The 22518-nt window shown below is 39.3% G+C and overlaps 1 protein-coding gene across 9 annotated transcripts in view; it reads right to left on the reverse strand.

Moving 5' to 3' along the window:
• Positions 1 to 2697: 2697 nt before the first annotated feature.
• RBMS3 (RNA binding motif single stranded interacting protein 3) overlaps positions 2698 to 22518 on the reverse strand; it is a 719039-nt gene continuing 699218 nt past the window's right edge. For 6 of the 9 annotated variants that reach the window (XM_040589729.1, XM_040589728.1, XM_040589727.1 and 3 more), the window contains 3 exons: positions 15408 to 15488; positions 12711 to 12838; positions 2698 to 8866 (listed from right to left, as the gene is read on the reverse strand). In XM_040589729.1, the coding sequence (XP_040445663.1) occupies positions 8860 to 8866; positions 12711 to 12838; positions 15408 to 15488 (216 nt within the window). In that variant the 3' untranslated portion in view covers positions 2698 to 8859. Of the gene's footprint in view, positions 8867 to 12706; positions 12839 to 15407; positions 15489 to 22518 lie in introns of those variants that run through there. The other 3 variants (XM_040589730.1, XM_040589735.1, XM_040589734.1) reach the window with 1 other exon arrangement.

Consider the following 22518-nt stretch of genomic DNA (forward strand, 5'->3'; position numbering starts at 1 on the left):
CACATCTGTTAATAAGGAGGAAATGATTTCTGAGTGAAAAATGTGGGATTAGATCCCACAGGAATGATGCTCAAGGAGCTTACACAATTTTCAGTTGGCTGTGTATCAACGGTTGAGTTCCACACAAGATAGAGAATATATCGACTGCTAACAAATGATGAAATAAGTCAAATAATAGGTGTAAATCATGCTTTCTATCTTTTTCTCAGACACGTCTATTTTTCAGCAGTATTTCAATGCAGCAGAGCTTAGGGCCTCAGCTAGCCACACAATAAATGCAAGCCTGCTCAACTAACTTTAAAAAACAGATACATCATTTTTACTAGATCAAGTTTCAATTCCTCCATTTAAGCGGTGCACATACCCAGTAGATTATTTAGTTATCATTTATGTCCCTCCAATAAACTCAGTGATGCACCAGTGCAAAGCAAACTGATAGAAGTGAGCGTGCCTTCGGTGGAGGTTTATACATACACATTTTTAAGGAAGTGGTTTGGTCACGGCATCTTTCACCCAAAGTGGCATTTTTCGGGAACATCGTAACATGGGAAACACACCTTGCTGACCACGGCTGTGTTTCTCTGAACTGACAGGTTCTGGGAGGGCTTAAGTGGCAAGCTGCAGTCTCCTGCCTGCCTCCCATCACCACAACTGCCTTGTGAGCAGCAGTGGGCTGCGGCAGCCCCCGCCTGTCGATGTGACGGACAGCACGCTCCCCGCCAGGCAGGCTTGCTATTTGCCTGGCAAATTCATCCCCTGTTGTGTGCAGCCTCAGGACCACTCCTGCTACCCAGTAATTATCACTGTGCCTTGCGCTCCCCTAAGTCAAATGGAGGCTTTTGCATAGCATAGTCTTCTCCTGAAGACCAGGCTGACAAGAATGGCGCAAGGAGCTGAGGCACAGAGGAGGGCTGCAGCAAGTTTACCAACAGTCAGGCACACACTGAGGTTTGTACCTTGGTTTGTTGGCCACTTTCAGTAACTTGCTGCAGTCCTGTCTGCTCCTGAACATTTGCTTCTCTGCTGATCGTTATTGGCACATTGAAACCTTGCTCTTAATTGGCAGTCCCTGGTCACCCAAAATAGAAATGAGATGTATTTAAATCTGGTAAGTGCAGAATTATCCCGTTTACTCTACACCAGCTGTTGTTTTGGGTTTGTTTTTTGGGGTTTTTCCCCCCTCTGCCTGAAATCTTGGGGAGTGACAATCAGAGCATGTGGCTTTCTTCACATGGAAGTCATGGACTTCATTCCAGATGCAGACCACTGATAAACACAGCTGTCTTCCTCTGGAAGCAATATACATCACATTACGAAGGCCCGTTTTCCCTTGTTATTTTAATTCTGTAGTATAGATAGGGGACTTAATACAGTCACATAATTTACCAACTTTTTTTTTTTTTTCTTACACTGATGGTGGTACTAAGAGGATGAGGAGGAAGCCTTCTTACCTGCACTTCTGTGGAAGATGATGCAACCCCCCCGTAGCCTGGTTCCGTACGCACACAGCCAGCCAGAGCAAAACCAAAACCACTACCACCACAGTTGTTAGTGATATCCTTGTTAGTAGAATCTGAAGTGGAATGACCTTGGCAATGGAGCACTCCTGGAAGTGACAAAGCTGAACCTGATGCCAGAGCATCAGCTGTAAACCACCTTGGCACCACCTGTGTTGGTGGGACGAACTGTTTCTGCTGCTCTCCCCAGGCTCCTCAGCTACCATGCAGAGTGCCAGGCAGCCTGTAGCTTCAGCCTCCTGCCTTCCTCCTTCTCTCACCATCATCACAGCCAGCAGCAATGCACATTTCAGCATAGGTGCAGCTGAAAACAAACCCTCTCACCTGTTTCTTCCTCCTATTCCTTCATCTTCTAGATTTCTTTGGGCTCTCCTGATTAGGCTGAAGGGAGCGAGAAGCTCCACTGATGGATATTTCCTTGGGCAGAAAGAATGAGAAGGAAAGTGTGTGGGCAATCCCACAAAACATGTTTAGTGCTGAAGGAGATGGCCGTGTTCCTGGTAGGTAAGAAGGAGCACTCAGTGATTTCCAGTGTGTGAATAAAGCTCTTTGGCTGGGGAGGAGAGTTACTGGACACTTCCACCCCACCCTCACCTTCGTCACACAAACGGCCCTTGTGGCAAGAGATGCTCATGGCCACACGAGAGTCGCTGACTGAAGCAGCCATGGGGAAGTGCACCAAATAGCTTTCTCATTCCCTGTGAGATGTGGCTGAGGAGGCAATTTATTTTCCAGTTCCCTTTCAGGATGAAGTATGGCTTGCACTACCACTGCTTAGGCTGTACTTATTCTGTAAATAAAGATTTTCTGTCTTCTGTGTGGCAACTTTTACCCTGAAGTCACTCTTTAAAATAAGCCTCAGAAACCAAGGCAATGTTCTTGTAGCAAGTGCACAGCTGAAAGCCTGGACAAGCAGATACCTGTTAGTATTAAACACTCAGTCTTGGTGTGAGAAAAACTTTCTCCTGTATTTCACCTTCTGACACGTGGGTGGCTGTGCTGCTGACAGGGCAACAGAGCTGTCCTGTCTCTCACAATTCTTTCCTTCCATTGGGTGAAGACACGGAGATGGCAGACTGTGCTGCAAAGCCTTTCTGCTCCCTCTGTGCTTGGCACAAGAGCCACAGCCTTGGGAAGCCTCTGCACAAAGGGGCCACAAGAACACAGAGTCACCCAGCTCTTTTCTTTCTTTATTTTTTTATTGAAAGCTTCATCAAAGAAAACAGAAGTTTAAACCTAACATCCACTGATCTACAGAAAGCCCCAGGAGTGGGAAAATGGCAGCTATTTAGGATTGTGGTACAAATGGAAAACATAAAAAAAATAAATCATAGCAGTACAGATCTTTCAAAGACATTCTGAGACATCAGCACACAGATGCCCATATAAATAAGATTCATAATTTAATGTACGACAGAGGTTCTGTATTCTATATTTTGGCTACAGTGAGGTCTGTAAGGGCTTTAAAGAATCTCTGTCCCATTTGTGTGATGCATGTTTTCTTGATAGGAAGTTTATCTGCTTTCAAAGCTGCTTTGATTTTTCTTACAGACAGAACCTGTTCATTCTCCTTTAAAAAGGAAAGCAATTAAAAATTCCTACATGAATTCTGTACGCTTCCTGGTTTTACATAAAATTGTTTTCCCTCCAAAAGACAGTAGAATTTTCTTCCACTCTGGAATACAGCATATTTAATAATACTTCAGTTACATAAACATCATGTTCTCTTTTCTAGGCTGTATTTTTGGGCTTTTAAAAATATAACTGACTGTAAATTTCACCAAAATCATAAAATTATTATCCACGAGAAAGTCACTTAAAGGCAGAAAATTAACATTGGGCAGATACTCTCTTAAGGACAACAGATCCAGATCTTGGAAGGTGCTTACACCTTGCAGGCTTTGGCCCTACAAGGAAAAGTGGATTTGTGACCCTGTCAAAGGCTGACATTTTTCACTTCATTACACATTTTTATTAAGGTGAAAGAACTTAGCTGTCACTGTTAGGGAATTAATAACTGAACTGAACAACTGAAATAAATACAAGATTTTTTTGTCATCATGGAAAGCTAAACCAACACTGGGATTATTTTTTTTTTTTTACAGCTTTTTTTCTCATGATTTTCTGCTTAATTTTAACAAAGAGCATGTTAAGAAAGGGGAGAAGAAAGGGTCTGTTCTGCCTGCCTCGAGGCACAAAGGTGAATAAATCTCTGGGGTACATACAGCGCTCTAGCCTATTTGTGTGACAGGAGCAATATAGAAAAAGCTGGCGCTCTTTTTGAGGGACAAAAAACCCTCCTTATGCTTCATCTTTGCTGCTTGCTGAGATTCTAGAAATCTGCTCCACTGAGGGAGAGGAGCAGTCTGCTGCTCACTCAGCCCTCCTTCTGAGAAAGTGTGCGTGCATGATTGTGTGTAAGCATATTAGGAATGAAAGGAATCTTCGTTACTAGAGTCAATTGTCATTAAACAGAAAAGACTAATGCACCAAATGTCAGCATTTTTGTTGTTTTCTGTTTTGCACTTCCATCACACCGTGACTGTTTTCTTAGTTCACGTGGGCTTCCGAGAAAGACCAGGAAAATCCCTTACCCTAGGGCACTTCTTTTATATCTGGACCAATTTCATGTTAAATGAAGTTTTGAAAGGAAATGTTGACCATGCGTGTATCAAACATTACTATCTTCAACTACCACATTTGGTCTCATCACTAGAAATGGATTGATTCATTACTTTAAGCACATTATCACTCTTTAGCATGACTCTAGCTATAGGTGGAGTACAGCGAGTCTGCCTAAACCTCTTTTGCTCATGACAACCTCAGCATTAAAATGAAGTGGCATGAGGAGCACCATCAAGCTTAAAATCATGAAGCACGGCAATTCGTTAAACACTTAGTATCAGTCTGATCCTTCAGTACCATAAACAACATAATATAGATCCAAATACTATGACATATTAAAAATAAACTTTATTACAATGCAGGCTTCCTCAAATTTGCTGAGTTTTGGTACACATACATACATAAATAATACCTTTCATTTGATTTTTACTTGAGTAAAAATCCATTCGAATGCTTCAGCCCATTGCCCATTGAAAGTTTAAGCCCTCACCTCTCTAACCACCAGCCTTTATATCCCACAGTTGGGCACGCATCCAGAGCAGAAGATGTGATGCAATTACTCTCAGATATGCCTCATTCTGCATTACGGTGGATTTCTTGACCAACACGACAAAGGCAGTCTCTCGGTAAACAGAACTTTACAAGTAAGCACAAGCTAAGGACATTTCAAGAGTCTGTTTCACTGGAAGGCAATAAGAGGACATTCACAATCGGAGGCCTGACTGTCACACGTGAAAAGTGCTTACAAAACCAGCAGTAGAGCCAGATAGGAAGAAGAGTCCCTCAGCAATCTCACTGGGAACGGTGAGACTTCTCAGTGCCCTGATCTACACTCGGGTCAGCACCTGCAAATATAATACTCTTCAGTTCCACTGTATCTTTTTTTTTCCCCTCAATGTTAAGTGACAAGCCCAGGTATTCAGAATTTTCTAGCCATAATTAATAGTTTTCTGACAACCCTTCTGTATTTATCTGTTAAGGTAAAAACAAAAATACCAAACCTGAACATCCAGATTTGACTATTTACAAGAATTCAGGTGTGATGGAAAGTACATACGCAGTTCAGCTTATGGATTTCATGGTATTTCTAGACCTCTGGGCCAGGCACCATTGCCTTAGGCTTCTAGAGTTGTTTCTGCAAAGTTTCGGGAACCCTCCTGATATTTAAAGCTAAATTGGTAAGACAGACATAGATATTGATTTTTACAAATTCAGGTCTTCAAAAAAAACCCAACAAAAAAAAAACCCAAAAGAAACCCAAAAGAAAAACAGAAACTCAAACAGATTATTACAATACACCTTCCAAAAAATCTTATCAGCCGCAACACAAAGAAAACCAGTTTTAGATTTCAGAGGCCACCAAGTATTCCTGTCCTATGACAACACCCATGCAGCAAGCGTGTTGCTCTTCCACTGTTCTCTTTTATCTCATCTTTTAACTTTTACAAATAAGTTACCACATTCTGGGCATTGTGTGTGTTCCAAATAGGTTATTTTCTTACCTTATGATCTATGACTGTTAATACTCAAGGCTCACATTGTTTATAATTCATAGACTTTCAAGTACCAGTTCACTGTTTTTTTGGGGATCAGTAAGATGATCAATTGTATTTAAGGGATCCATTTTCTTTCCTCTTCTTCTTCCTCTACTTCTTTGCTTTCTTTCTTTTGATTTCAAACACCGTTGAACATTATAGCATGGGAAAAAAGGGAACAATTCTAATACAGAATGCACTTGAAACACTTTAAATTGACAGGCATCATGATACCATGTTGTCTGTCTGGCTTAATAAAAAACACTGAGATTGTTTAACTTTGCTGAAAAAAATAAGAAAAATGTTTCTGAATGTATAAATAAAGCAGCAGAGTTCTGAATAGAAACAAGAAGGTACCTCAGCATATTCATCAGCCACATGGTAGCTACCTTGTAGCCTCATTGTTGATAGTAAATGAGACTTTTTGTGTGTCACATTAGAACTAACACAGAAACAAATGTGTTTATTTCATATTTAACTGACTTGTGCCTGGGGTTATCTCTATTTGTACAAAGAATTCAGACAGAGACAGAAAGAGAGTACGTGTAGAAAGGAAGAAAATAAGGCTAGATCGATTTTTCCCCCTCATATGCCCTCCAAAGAAAGAGGGAACCTTTATCCAAGGACAAAATTCAAGTGCCACTCTCAAAAAGCAACAAGTAATGAGACAGCATGTGAAACAAAGAGATTATGTTTTTTTCTGTATTGAAAATATGTCGTGGTTGTTGTTGTTCTTTAATACTTTGGCATTATCTGGTTTTCAGAAGTGTTGAATATCAACAACTACTCCGGAGAAAGCAGAAGTTTTACCACTTCTGAAAATCAGGCCCTCTTCCTATGGTTAAGAACCACGTGAACTCCCATTTCTCTCTTTTCTATGTTGCATATCTAGCAGCCATTTGCTTGGGAAACCCCCTCCCCCCCACTATGTTAAAAAATATGATCTTGTTTTATCAATTTAAAAAAATAATTGTGTGGGGTTTTTCCCCCCCCAAAAAAATCAGGTCAGGGAAACACAGATCTCTTTAGAATTGGGCAGCTGAATCAGATTGATCCAATATATGTTTTAAATTAATTATTTTTAATGGATACCCTGTCCCTAATGCACCACAATACAGGTGATGAAGCTTCCCCTCTCTTCTGGATGGAGGAAAGTTTTAAAATGTTTGGTTTAATTTTTACATATAGATATATGTGTATGTATGTATATATTTAAACGCTGCTTCTCTTCTGCCTCCTCAAGGAAAAAAAATCATCTTTTGACTTGCTTCTCACCTTCTTCGGTTTTTGTTTGGAAAAAATAAGGGCCACAATCAAGACTTCTCTATGGAAAAAACCTGTCATTCCTAAAACAGGTTTCAGTGGATTCAATTTAGTTAGTGTCTTTTTTTTGCCTAATCATACTAATTAGTGATTGTCAGCCAACATATTAAGACAACAGAAATCACAGCAGAGAAGAATAATTTTTAACTTCCTGCCTGCATGACAATACTAAGTCATTTTCAATATTTCTGCTTGTGTGGGAGAGCTAAAATGAGAACAAAGATCAAGTTTGCTTTCTCTTGCACTATCCGGCAATTCAAATGCATCACTGAAAAAGAAATGCAGAATTAAGGTGGCTATGCATGCTGGACGATGACAAAGACTGAGGTGAAGAAATGAATCTGTGGTATGTCAGAATTCAGAAGGAAGACTGTTGTTTCAGTAGAAATACCAAAGATCAGGCAATTTAACAGAAAAACTCATCAAAATTAAAGCCCACCTGGACAGATTAGTTGGTAGCCCACTCCCCCTTGCTTTGGGATGTTCTCCAAAGCACACCATCAACAAGCTTCTAATACCAACTATTCTGAAAGTTCCACTCTAAACATGTGTGGTATGTAAAACACCAGTGGAAGATAGTTTAAACAAACAAGAAAGTAAGAACTGGTCCGGCCATGTAGGTCAAATAAAGATAAAAAAAGAAAAAAACCTCTATCTTCTGGACTGCGTTAGGGTGTCACTTCATCTTTGGTATAAAATAGGCCATCCATAGGCTGCATTTGTTCACAACTAGGAAAGACTACAGAAATTGTCAACAATTTCTTCTATCTATTGCTTTTTTTGCACTTTTTTGACCATAAGCTCCTATCTACTTAAGTTTTTTTTAATGCTCTTAAGCTAGGTTTTTGCAATGTGACAAGCAAAGCAGACTAAAAACTTCTTAAAGCTCATAAAAAAGACTGCAGATAAAAAGCACTAATGCTTTTGCTAGCGATCACGCTTTGTAAATAAAAAAATCTGCATTCTGCAAGAAAAAAACCCTGCATTCTCTATAATGCAGCAAGTTTTTTTCTCAATTCAATAACTTTACTGTAAAATGCTTTAGCCTTCTAGAATTTTTTCTGTCAACACTTAAGACAAAGTTCATAAAAGTCCCAGCATTTTTCCAATCCTTTCAGTTGCCACAGTTCCTTTATCATCAACTTTTCTTCAAAAGAAGAAAATCATTTTCTTTTAAACTGTACAGTTTATTTTTTGTTCACCCCAAAAACTCAGTCTATTAAACTTCTGCACCAGCACCGGTGTGAGCAGTTTCAATTCATTCTCGGGTTTTCTAACAAGACGTTGACAGCTTGCCTTGAGAGCCTTTGACGTCCTTAAAATTAAGGCAATTAAGATTCAAGATAAACCTTACCTAAACATTTCTTTAAAAAAACCCAAAAAACAAAACAAAACAAAACAAAAAAAACCAAACCCCCAAACCACTCTAGATTTAAAACAAGAAGAAAAATAAAATGAGAGAAAAAGAGTAGCTTAATTTTTGAGGAAGACAATTGGTTTTCATCGCAACTTGCTCCCTCTTGACATCATCAGTTTTTTCTGTTAAAAAAAAAATATCTAGCTACACCTCCAGGTAAATTCTGAATTCAAATGTTCGTCCAGATGACATGTGAACCCAGACTTTTTTCCTCTGGGTTTTTTCTTTAGTTTAAAAAAAAAAAATATAGCAAAAATAAAATTGTCAGACTACATGACGGAACCATTTGCACAGCACATAAAAACACTGTTTTGTTTTCGTTGGGAAAGGTAGAAAAAAAAAGCATTCATTTGACGCCTGTGCAAACTGGAAGCCAACTTCTTGTTCAGTGAAGTTTCTCCATTCAAGGCAAAGATTTCAGACCGACATTCTTCAGTCCTGTTTATTGTCTGTAAAAACAATTGAATTAAAGTGGTCATTAAGTCAAAACAACTTTGAAATAGGCTCCTCTCCTTTTTTTTCCCACCCAATTCCCTTTAAAAGTTATCCAAGCTAAACTAACTTTGCAGCTGTTTAAATATGATACCACCACTAAGCTGAAAATAGCCAGGCAGAAACGGGGAACTCCTGCTTTGGGGATGTTAACACATCCTAAGCAGATGAATTTACTCTCGTTAATGCTATGCTTAATGGGCAGTCTAACTACACTGAAATGAGATGAATACGTGGCTTAACACTGTGTAAATATTTCAAGAGTAATACAATAAGAGAGCAAATATTTTTGTAATAATAAATGGCACTATTTATTTTGGATACTAATAATGAAATGAAGGATAAAATTGCAATAAAAGGATACATCCAATTTGCTGAAAAGAACACATTTGCATGGCAAGAACAGTTAAGAATGTGGAGCACACTGCTTAATAAGCCAGTTATGGCTAACTTGGTAGAAACATTCAAGATAGTATTAATTAGAGAAATACAGTTTTTGATCTTATAGCATCAAATCTTTCTAAATCAGCACAGAGAATAAGCTAAACTATCGAGCTTTTCCTTACAGAAGGTAACTCTTAATTTTGTGGGTTTGAGTTTTCATGCCATTTAAAGATATGTCACATCAAACTCATCTTAGCAAGACTATATGAGATCTTTGGGGAGACGTGAAACCTACGTATAAATGCTGTTTCATGTCTAGGGCTATCAATAAGGGTTAGCCACTGCTTTTCCTACAGCCCTCAAAACTTGCATGGAAAAAATCCTTTTCTAACCAAAGTTCAACACAAGAAAATCCAGCACCTTTCCTTTTGCAAGCATTGACACATTTGCCTTGCTTAGTTTAAAATTAATTTTAATATCAGGAGTTAAATTGTGAAGAATGTTGATGACATAACATTTGCCACAGGACTATTTCTCTGGGATGGTAAATATAAAACTAACTTCAATTTTAAATATTAAATTTACCAAAGGACTGAAAATTAATATTTTGAATGTTAACAACAGATTTATGTGGAAAGCAAGAATTAACTATTTTCTTAGGGTTTTCTATGCATAACTTCAGCAGGAGTACTCAAGGTGGATGCTCACCTCCTGAGGTTTTACTGCCCCTGTGGGCTGAGTGGCCACTATATGTGCAAAAGACCAATTCCACCGAAGGGTCACAGCACACGCTCTCTAATCTAACCTGGCACTGAGTTTGCCCACAAAAGGCTCCAGAAAATGTAAGTCTTTCCACATTTAAAATCAAGAGCATGTCATCCAGCAGTTTTGCCTAGAGGTAAGAGAGTACACTTTTCAGGAGCAAGGATTTCCACTTATCTCCACTTCATAAATTTCACACTTTTATGTGCACAAGTAAAGATTTAAAAGGAAAAAAGGGAGTATGGATCTAAAATAATTAAAGTGATTTCCTTATACAGTTCTCTGCCCAGAAACCAAGGGCTGTTTCTCCTATATTGCTACACAGTAGGTAGCCAGGTTTTTGACGTGAAGTTATAATTTCTGAACACCTATGGATGGTATCCTCAAGTACAGCAGCCAGCACATTAAATAAAAGAACATGTATGCTGCTTAAAAACCCTGGAAATTAAATTTTAAGTCTTGTGGTTTATTTTATCTTACAAAGACATTATGGATTCCTTATACCACCCAGTACATTCTGAGTACATTGCCCCTCATTTGTTGCCTGCAATTTCATGATTGTTGCAAAGAAAATAAATATAATTAAATAAACTGTTAAAACTTTTCTCCTGACTGATCAGCTCCTACGAAATAATTTTATAGTGTCTGTCTTTGCCTGTATCTGACAAAATCATTGTCCGGTCCTGTTAATTACTTCCTCTCAACTCGCTTTGAAAACAGCTGTTGTACATTGTTCATGATGCTTGCTATTAAAAGATGTGCCCTTCGAAGAGCAGATTAATACAATTATATTTTAATTACAAAATAACTTCACTTGGCCATATATTAAAGGTTACTGAAATATTCCAGCAGCATTTGTTTTTCAAAGACAGAGATTGTGTACATTTTAGTTTGTTTCTACAGCTTCCCACACTGCAATTCTGCCCGCAACCAGCAGATATAAATAGGGGGCACATTACAAAAAATACCCCTGAAATAATCATAATAAAAATCTGTAGTGGATCTGCCTGTGTGATTAAAAAATAAAGAAATTCCTCTGAATATAAATGCCAGTGCCATTAGAAGTGTATCCATCATTGCAAAAAGGCAGTAGCTGACAAGAAAAGATGAGGGATCTCATTCTCAGAGAAGGTGGGAATTCACCACATTGGCAAGAAACACAGCACCCATCTCAATTAAGAATTGCAATGTAGTTTCCTCCTGCATGGGAAAAATGCCAGAATCTGCTGCTCAGAGCTACCTTACAAGGGCTTCTGAAACTAAGTCCTTCTGCTTTGAGACTTCAGTGAACGGAACTGGAACACAGGAATGGTCAGATCCAAACCCATACAGAACACAGTCAACAGGATAGTACAGTCACATGCATTTCTCTCTTTGCCCTTTATATTCTATAAGTATTTTGGCATTGTTTATTTACAGGTGCTAGGGAGACTGATGGGTAGAAGGGATACACCTGCACAGACTGTATTTCCAATTGGGTGCATCAACAAAAAGCTTGTGATCAATTGTTTTTGTAGTATGTACATACGGACAAATATGGACAAGACATAAGAAACAGTGAGACCTTAGGTTTTATGGTGGTCAAAAAAGACCACTGTGTGATCGGAAAGCATTTGTTACTCATATGTTTGTCAAATAAAAGCATCTTCCACTTCCAGAGGTCAAAAATGAAGGAAAGCAATTGACAGATTGGTATAATTGTAATCTTTCCTACACCAGCTCATATCTTAAGCCTCTAGAAGTACTATGTCATGATGCATTGACTGACATATCTAACATATTTCTTGACTGGCTGTTTGTCTACTTCCTTCTCCAAGATAAAAAATGCATAATTCTTTTCTCACAGTGATGCTTGTGTTCAATATACGTGTAATAATAAAGGACTGGGTTTGGGCTCCTTCCTGGAATCTGTCCATCAGTGACCAGTCCCAGTGAGCACCCTGTCACTAAGTTACATTACCTTCATGAGGACCAGTTTTATTGTGGCAAACAGAGAAAATGTTTGAGGATTATTCTGAAGAGGAAGGGACACTTTAGGAGCTCTAGGTCAAGCTGTCAGTGTGCAAAGTTTGAATTTTCCAAGGTGTTCCATGGGAAGCAAACAAAGGGATCAGAGGACAGGAGAAAGACAGAGCAGTGCTTCTCCCCATCCCTTTCTTATCCCTTCTTCTTCTGTTCCCAGTTTCTGCCCACCCAGTGCCTGCATGCCACCAGTTTTGCACAATCACAAATACCAGCTTGGGGCTTCACTAGCTACACTTTCAGAAAGAAACCTTTACATGTGTGTTGTGACAACCTTTACATGTTTATTGTTCCAGTATTTTTGCCACTGCAAAATTTAAGCACTTTTTTAACCTCTGACGCCAGATGCTGCTTTAGCCCAGCATGATGATTGTTAACGCAGTGGTTGAGATCCTTCCGAGTCCAGAAAAGCAGCAGTTAGAGAGCGTATCATTGCAGGCAGGAACTCAAGGACATTTTGCCAAGGTGAGGCCATCAGCCAAAACCTTTTGCTAATTACACTGCTATATATCCAGAATTCATCCGAACTTAACAAAGCTACTCAGAATTTATATTGCTGAAATGGGGACCAGAATTTGGCCCGCTATAACCGCAAAACAAAACCTTCTGGTTACAAACAGTACGCCTACTTACTTAGACTGTTGGTAAGAATATGCAGGTGCATGTTCACTGGATGTTTCCACTGTCATCTGTTGCTGTTGACCACTGGCTTCCTGTGATGAAGATGCTACTGTCTGTGGAGAAGTATCAGCAACAACACCCTAGGGAATCAAATGAGAACATAAGAAACTTACTAATTTTACTCACAGCAGTGAATTACATACAAGAGCTCAGACCCAGCTCATCATTCCTGTATTTCTCTAGAGATCAAGAGAGTTTGAGATAGCAGAACCACATGCTAACACAACAAACACCATCACTTTTAGAGTGCTAATCCAGCAACAAGAAGCTTCCTCAGCATACCAGCCCCTGTAGTATTTGGCGGCTTTGTAGTATTGTAGTATTTGGATTTGTATTACCACAGGCTGCAGTGGAAAACACCTTCACCTTTGAGGGTGGTTCCCTGCCCATTCAAAGCCAGAGGCAAAACTCCTGACTTCAGTGGATTCTGGATTTTACCTCCTGTCTCCTTCACAACATATGTATGGCTGTTCTGATTTTCACTTATCTACCCCAAATTCACAGTGAGCTCACATTTATCTTCTTTGATTTGCAGTGCAATAAAGGCAGAATCTAGGCCCACTGCTCTGTGCTTTACTCCACATCCAACAGAATTTTAGCTGCCTTAGAAAAATACCGCACTCCTCTACACGCTGCTTTTATGTATGCTCCCTTCAAAAATAAATTTACTTCACATGAAAGACTTTTATCTGTTAAGTCAAAGCTCCAATGAAGTTTTGTATTATTTATATGTTTGCAGAAAAATAAGTAAATACACAAAAGATGATATGTATGAATTTAACAGTATGCACTACTTCTTATCCTATTTAGACAGTCTGAATAATATTATGCTTAGGTATTTTTGTACGCTTTCAAAGCTAGCTATATTTTCTTTCCTCTCATGCTTGGTGCGTTGGCCACATGAGTAACACTAGCATGTCTCTTCAGGGAATACGCTTTATTATTGTATTGCACACAACAGAGCCAGAAGAGGGAGCACAAAGCACTTGCTTTGTTTTTGTTTGAGTCCTATGTAAACAACAGGTAGTTTATTTTAAATTATCTGTTAAGAGTATCAGTTTCATTTTTCAGAAATTCTTCCAATCTATTGCTTAACAGACTGTCAGTATAATCTTTTTCCGTCTACTTCCTTATCTTTATCCTTCTGCTTTTGTCCATCTCGAGATTGTAAGCTCTCTGGGGCAGAGACTATTTTTTGATCTCTGCTTGTGGAGCATCCAGCATAGTAGTGTCCTGGCTCATGATGCTACATGAATACAGATAAACATTAATGATCATCACTGGATCAGAACAAGACAGGCTATATACTCAGATAATATTTTGATTATTATAGTGGGTGACAGATATCATGCTACTTTAGCAGGCATGAATATACCAGTGGGTGAATGGAGAGGAGGGCTCAGAAAGAATTAACCTAATTTCTCATTTGCACCACTCAGCACATCACACAGCCAGTACAGCTGTATGAACCACTCTCCATCCCACCATCTGCATTTAATTTGGATTTGTATCTGTCCAGTTTAGTATGTAAGAATGGCAATTGAAAAGAGGCACCCATGGCCTGTTTGTAAACAAATGAGGTTTAGGACAAAATTATCCCGAGGCACAAAAGACTAAACCGAAAAAGTCTAGCTCTGCATGACAGAACAGTAGCAGCCTTTCCTGTGGGACCTCATTTGGGAATCTCAGTAATTGCAAAGAACTGGGAGAAACTGAGATGAGTCCACTTGACTGCTAGTGGAGCCATGCCAACAGGACCATTAACTCAGCATCCTCAAAGCACTGAGTAGTAATAGCACAAACTCCAAAGTTCACACAGATGAAGACAGAAGTACAGAGAGCCTGGCACTCCTCGCAATACCCCAGAGTACAGGAGAAGTTATTAATAAGAGAGGGAAGCACCAAAGAGAAGCACGCAGGGAAGAGGATGCCAAGGCTCCCTCCTCTCGCTGTGCTTAGTGGCCCTTATGAAGCTTCACAGAAGTGGAGGCCAAGCTGACACTCTCCCGGCAGCTTGTGGTCTACAGGGTTGAGTAAATACTTACTCATTAGACTGTCATCAGCATGACTCAGCCCCAAGGAGGGAGGGAGCGAATCCTTCCTCAAGGATGAAAAGCACTCAGTCAGTGCAGCATCCTCCACGTCTGTATGTACAAGAGGAAGGTTTCCATTGCTCAATCACTTTTTCTGGTGGCTAAATGTTTCAGCAATTACCTATACTTGCTAAGGACCGCATCAAACCCTCTTGCAATGTTCTCTTCTTGGAATCTCTTTTGGGTTTGTGGTCTGCCTGCTGGGTTTGTTTTCCTGTCTCTTCCCATCTCCCCCCAAAGTACATGGGGAAAAAATAGTCATAATCACTGAGGGTTTATTCCATGTCCTGCTGTACAACAAAACAAATGCAAAACAAGAGGCCTTGCAAATAATTTAAAAAGCAAAGGGGGAGGGGAAATTAAAAAAGAAGGAAAAAGAAAGGAAGAAAAGAAAAGAGAAAGAAATGTGCAGTCCTAATTTTAAAAGATGGAAGCTTCCAGCCACCATTCCATAAAGTAACTTTAGGCCCCTTTCAAATAACAAGTGCAAGGAAGCGTAACAGGTAAGAGTTCTGCTACCCCTTCACTCTACTTTCCTGGATGGAGATAAACTTACTTCAATAGGGACAGCTGTTGGAGGCACAGGAGTGTACTGGGGAATGTAAGTCCCTTGCATAGGTGCAGCAGCAGTCATGTACTAGAACAAATCAAAGGCAAATGAACATTAGAAAACCACAATCAAGATGCATAAAACCGTATCAGAAGCATGACACTGTTTCAGTTTCCTGCTCATATGTTTTTGGTTAGCGTACAGCCTATTGTTTCTTTTAACTAAGGATTTTAGGCAATGGTAGGAATTACCTAGCTATTAAACATCATAATCTTGAACTTCAAAGTCAGTCATATCTGAATATAGGCAATAGCAAACATCTTGCTGATAGATTGATTGTTCACTTGGCTTCTGAAAATGGGAGACTCCTATTTGTACTTACAAAAACCCCTGTAGAGATAATGATAGCAGCATATATATAGTGGTTACAGATACAAAACCAGCCTAAACAATCTTTTGGAGTCTTATTGATCTTATCTAATAACACCTACAAAAAATGAAGCATTAAATTTGACAGGTTTATTCCAGTCTATATTTAATCCCATCAATAACAGCAGTTGAGTTTTCAGGGATACAAAGCTGCAGGGAGGTGTAATCTAGGACAGGAAAAATAAAGAGGAAGATATATATGGGAGTTTCTCCTTTTGTATACAGAATTCCTAGCCAAATTCTTATGACTTATTCTTAAAATCCAGGGATCTTTTCTATCCATTTTGAAACTTCTGCAAATTATTATTATAGCAACACTTTGTATTAGTTTCTCTAGAATACTATTTCTCCCAAGTGCTACCAGATGATATTTTTTGAAATTCATGAGTGCATGTGAATTTGGCCATTGGTATGGCACCAATTTCTTTATATATAGCACTTCTTAAAAAGCCCTTGAACTTAATGCAACAAGTATTGTTCAAAACTTCAAATAAAGTATCAATATTAAGTTTTCAGATCTGTCTGTACTTTTCTTTCTACAATCCAGTCCTAACTGGGTGTCTTCACTGACGAGAATCTCAGAACGTGCCCAATCCCACAACTGACTGTATGACACTTCCACTACATGTTATCTTCAAAGACACACCAAAGATCTGAATCAGCCCAGAATGTATTTGATGAATTTTAAAATGAGTTAAATATAGCTTTGCTTCCTGGCAGAGCTAGGAAGTGCTTGCAAGATTTTATTCCGCTGTTTATAGTAAAATTTACATTTAAAGCACTCTCTCACCTCAATTCTAAACTAACTGGATAGTTTGATATGCCTGTCACAAACGTGCATTATGAAATTGCATAGTGGGGTGCAGACTCTGCGGCAATGCTGTCTACAGCCTCAGGGAATGAGAACAGCATATTTAAGAATCCCACAGCTAAATTCTGAAGTCTTCATTCAAGTAGAAGAAAAAAAATACTTAAATAAAATTGTTTTCTATAGAAAAAAGAATCAATGAGGAATGTAGGTGACAGAGTGTATACTTGTAATATGAGTAGCAATTTGTGTTGAAAACCATTCAAATATTTTTGCTAAAATTTAGCATTTTCCTTAACTTGAGCAAAGAGAGGGGAGTGTCCCCAGTGTCTACGTGCCTCTATCAGGCCATGTTTTCCTGCTGCTCCCTTTCCCTGTTCTTCAGCAAGAGAACTGAATTCAATAGCTTTTTTATGAATGCTAACCCACCAAAGACATTAGGCCAACTATCCCTATTGTACTCGGTACAGCCGGGTTATTCTCCTGCCTTACAGATTAGGAGCTAATGAGAATCTTACAGCAGGGTGTTCCAGAGCTGCTTCCGCTCCATTCATTCTGCTTTGTAATGTTGCATCACATGTTGGGACAACATCTGTTGCGTAGCATATTGTTCTAAATGTGTCAGTATTTAATATTAACCTGAAGCACTCATTCTTATAGTTCTGCAAACACCTACAAGAGTTTTAAACACTTACGCAGGCTAGCTTCACTCAAATACATATAGATTTTAATTAAAAGTGTCAATTTAAAGAATAAAGTTGCCTCACTCAACTTGGACTTCCTCTGAGTTCTTCCCTGAACCCAGCAGAAGATAATGCTCAGACTCTTATAAGATGCAGTTCTCTGCCATTCTCTTACCTGACACACAAACACATACAAGTTTTAATACAAAAGTATCAAATTAATCAACTGCCTTTTAATTCAGACCACTCCACTTTTTGTAAAGTCCTTTGGCATTAAGTTCGGTAGCACAACAACTGAAACTGTTCAGGAATTACCTGGTGTCTTCACTGATTCCGCAAGCAGTGCTTTTGGTTAGTTGTGCAGTTTCTTAACTCTACTGTTACTGTTTTCCTCTTGAGGCAGATCCTGATCTTACTTGCCAGACTGCTTCAGGTTGCTCCCTTCGTCGCTACACAATCTCTAGGGGAAACTGTTCTCTTGACTGGAGTGTGACTGGTGGCTCTGGCTAACTCTTGCTTGCCCTGGTCTTTCCAGGCACTCACACCTCCCCATACTCTCCCAGTCTAATTTGTCTGCAGGAATTTTAACTGAATTCAGCCCAACAGCAGGTGATTTACAGTGCTGGAGACCAAAGCCATCTAGTTACTTGCCAGACTCCCTGAAGAACAGTAGTCTGCATGTGGCTTCCCATCTACCTCGCAAAACTAATGCAACTTGGAAGTAGGCAGGTGGCAAACAAAGAAGACATCTATGTCAGACGACCATCACTGAGATCTTGTTTTCTCCATGAACCACACTCACTAATGTTCTTTATCCACCTCCCATGCTCAGCTTGGCAGTACCCAGCTAATTCCACTAAATATTAGTATTGTAAACCCTGAAATGAGAGAATCTGAAAAATCCAAATCCATTCTTTCTTTGTCACATGTTTCTATCAGGATTAAAGATTCTTGAGCTGTAATGTGATCTGTCATTCAACAAAGTATGCGCAAGACAGAGGAAAACACTGTTCTTTCTTCCACAACTGTACAGGCTTTGTAGGTCTAAAAGTAGAAGCTGCTTATTTCTGACAGTAAAATGAACAGTGACTCTACAGGCACAGATGACAGATCTGGAGGGTGTAAGGGAGCTTTTTTGGCACCCTGATCCTTTAGAAGCTGATAATTTCTGCTACAGTAAAAGAGACATGGGTGGTGATACTTCGCTCTTAATTTCTTTGTAAACTATTATTTTCTTCACACAGCATACAGAATGCATGTTCTAAGCACTGCGGGTGTGCGGTATTATAATATAATGCATGCTTTACAATGCTTGACTGCTTAATTCAGACTGCGCTTACCAGGGCACTGATGAGGCCTATATGCTACATTAACGATTCTACTCACTCCTTGTCCGGTGGGACTTTTGTTTTTAACTTTTTGAAACTGCTTAAGTATGTGAAAAAATCTATAGCTAGAAAATGAGTAGTAATATACACTTAAACCTCTGCTCTCTTTTCAGATATTACCCTCCACGACTAGGAAGAGTTAAATGAAAGGAGGTAACAAATGAATGAGGAGGTGGGTCGAGGGAACAAAATGGAACTGTGAGAAGGATCATGTTTAATTCAGAGAGCAACATCAGTTCTCACAGATCTGCAAACAGTGGGGTATCCCAGCCTGGCTCCAGCAAGAGTCCTGTTAAGCCTGCAGCAAACACTAAACCCATAAAGGTGGCAGGCATCGGGAAGAAATAAACAGAAGGAAAGCAGCTGCCTTCACCAAGCAGACCGAGGGAGCATGCTGCAGTCGGATAATATGTTTCACCCATCAAAGGTGGAGCTGAGTGACCTGCAGGGAATTTTCCGGAGCTGTTACATAGAGGCTATGGCACAGGTAATGTCCATTTATGCATTTGCCCTAGTAAGCCTCTGGCCTGCCTTTCCTGGGCCCAGGTTAATGCAGAGTCAGGCAAGTGCCTAATAGCTGAGATACATAGCAAACACCTCTTACACCAGCTGTTAATTACTGAATTTCAGCTGAGACAGTGCGTGGAAGAGTGAGTGCCTCCTGCAAGACCAAACAATTTAATTTACACTGCCAGAAGACTTTGGCCACATGCTTTGTTTAAATTCTGAAGGTCATCATGAACAGAAAATACAAGAAATAGCCCTAAAGTACAGTTCTATTTATAGGCCTAGATGCCTATAAAGTAACACAGCTGTGATCAGGAGACGGCTACTGGATATATGTTAACTCTCTTGGCCACTATGAGTACTGTGAGGTTCTAGAGCTGACAGATTTGATCAGTTGACAACCTGATCAACATTGAATACGCTTCCTGATATAAAGAAAAACAAGAACTTAAAACCTGAGATGTTAACATGTAAGTTTGCAGTAGGTTTGGAAACCTTGAACACCACTAAGAATTAGTAGGCTTACTAATGACAAGTGCCAGTGAGCAGTGAATAAATGTTAAAGAAAAGGCTTTTTAACAAATCTGTATGGAAATGCTGCTTTCTGGTGTTTCACTTTGGTTTTATGTAAATGTGTATCTGTTGTAAAAATCAAAGATTGTTTTCCTTACTTCAACAACCACCATGCTCCTGAGAAGGCGCAGGGCCTTTTCAGTCAAGGTGAGAGCCAAAGTGCAGAAGCCTTGTAGCAACGTATATGCTGGTAAGCATTTACACCACAGCAGCCTGCTGAAGGGAGATTAAATGGGACGTCTTATGTGAGTAAATGCTTATCCGTGTGTCTTAAACGAGCAAGGATGCCAGAGTCTGGTCTTCAGTGACTATTTGTGGTTTTGTATCACTGCATGAGCTATAGCACAGTAGATAATGACTTAGCTTTTTAGGATTCTCAGAATTAATGCCAGGGTTTGTTTGTGTTTTTTTTTTTTTTTTTTTTAAAACCATCTGAGAAGTCTAGACACTGCATCACTAACAGAATTATGTGAAAACATTTGCGTTGCTGGAAAACTGAAGGAAATGAGACTGTTGGCTGGATTTATTTTTATAATATTTTTTCTTTTTACCCATGAAGGAAACCTGCACTCCCACTTTTAAATCTCTTTCCCTGCAAAGAACAAAAACTGCATCTCTCTTTGACCATTGTGAAGTGGTTATAACTTTAATGAAATGCAGAATGAAACTGCTGCTTTTTTGTCCCTGGTTCCACCTTCTCATTTGAAAATAACCTGTTCTCCAATAGAAAAGAACATTGTCTTGCTGTGTCCTCTTATCCCATAGTCTGGCATGGAGATGTAGGAACTCACAAGAGAAAAGGACCATCTAACTCATCAGCGCCAGCGACAGTTCAATGAAATACAATATCCAGCTGCCACAGTTTTTACTTTAAAGTTCAAGTATCTTTTGCTACCCAGAAGCGTTCTCATTTTGCAGCTCAATCCTGTAATTATTCAATGGCTGTTACTAATCTTAGTTTTCCCCAATTAAAGAATGTGAGAATAAAAGATATGGCGGTTTTGCATATATTACAATATTTTTTGCTAATAATTATCAGTCTGGTCTAAAATATAATAGTGTAATGCTATTTTACCACACAATTACCATAGCCCTATCAAGAACAGCACTGTCATTCAACAGAATCCCATCACTGGGCCACTGCACTCATTGTTCAGGCAGAGAATAGAAATCTTTGCAAGATTTAACCTCCCTTCCCTGCTGCTCAGTAATACACACACATTTAGGAACACTGGCTATCCCTTTCCTTTCAACCTTCCTCATGAGATGTTACCTAATTCTCTGAACAAGTTAAATGAAGGTAGAGAAAATCATAACTTCAAGAACTATATTTACAAACTAATCTCTTTTACTCTTCAGGAGTTCTAAGCATCCTTCACAAATCCTTCCCTTTGGAAATCACAGTAATACAAAGGAATAGAAGAAACCGTGCAGATGAGCTACCCCCCCCCCCCCCACCCCCCCCAGCTAACAGGACCTTTTGTTATTTCTGAAATTCAGGCCTGCTACCGAAGGGGAGTGATCAGGACTAATCAGATAAAGACTATTTAGAGTAAACAAATGGGCAACCGTCAGACCACCACATACAGCTGGGCACCAGGCTCTCACTAGCATACAAAAGCCCATGTTCGTAAGAAGTGCAGTAAATGCAAACTGCACTCAAGTATCTACAGGAACAGATAAATAAAAACCTGGTTCATTTGTTTTAACCACTTTTCAGAGTCTAAAGGCTGGCATTACAAAGGAACTCGGTGAAAGTCTCAAATCATTTTCAGATACCTCACCAATGTCTGAAAATGGAGAATATGGAGAAAAAAACCATCAGGATGTGAAAATTAAGTAAGTTCCCATTTTGATTGTACCTCTCATTAAAGGCAAGTGAAACTTCTTATAGGAATACTTCTTTGTAACGAGTTGTTCATATAATGTTTATCAGTTTATACACTGCTATGGAACTTGACCTGAGGGTGCTAATGAGACCTGTAGTCCACATCAGTGTACAGAGGCCCATGATATTTTCATTCTTGCCTTCTTTGCGACAAAGCCTCCACTGTAGGCAGGGGTCCACAGAGGCTGTGCAGAAACGTAGACTGATTCTGCTTGTATGACTGCATATACGAATAGCCTCCAGATGTGAAAGCTGTTTTTTTGTGTGAATCGAATAATGCCCTATGTCTGATGGATACATTTGCACGACAGCAAGATTTCGCCTATGCTTAAAACAAAGACCAAGACTCGGGTGATTTGTTGTACTTTGAATTCTTAATTCTTCAGTTCTTATCCATTTCTCTACGAAAAGGGCACTTTTTAGTTTTTCCCATACCCTCTATGTACCTGCTCTGTGAATGTACATTATGAGATCTCTGGGGCAAGTTTCTGAGCATGGGTTAGTGCATGATTTATTACAGTCCTGTCTGCAGCACCTTACGTAAAACCAGGGTATAGTGACTGTATCATAACAAAAGAGTATACTGCATCAGTCTTGGTCAGCTAGGGTCGGCTGAGACTCTACCACATTTATATTCTTCTTTCAGATCCTGTATACTGAAGAATAAAGGGGTGATGCAGCATAATTATAACTGCTTCTTCCGACATAAAAACTCACTATGCATCTCCTCAGTTGGAAATTCATAGGAATTTCCATCTGAATACAATTCTTTCAATTAGTCCCTGATAAATGGCTGCTCGTATGATGAAGGAAGACCAATCTGCACGTTTTAATATTTTCA

The sequence above is a fragment of the Falco naumanni genome, chromosome 4, assembly GCF_017639655.2.
Source record: "Falco naumanni isolate bFalNau1 chromosome 4, bFalNau1.pat, whole genome shotgun sequence".
Classification (NCBI taxonomy): Eukaryota; Metazoa; Chordata; class Aves; order Falconiformes; family Falconidae; genus Falco; species Falco naumanni.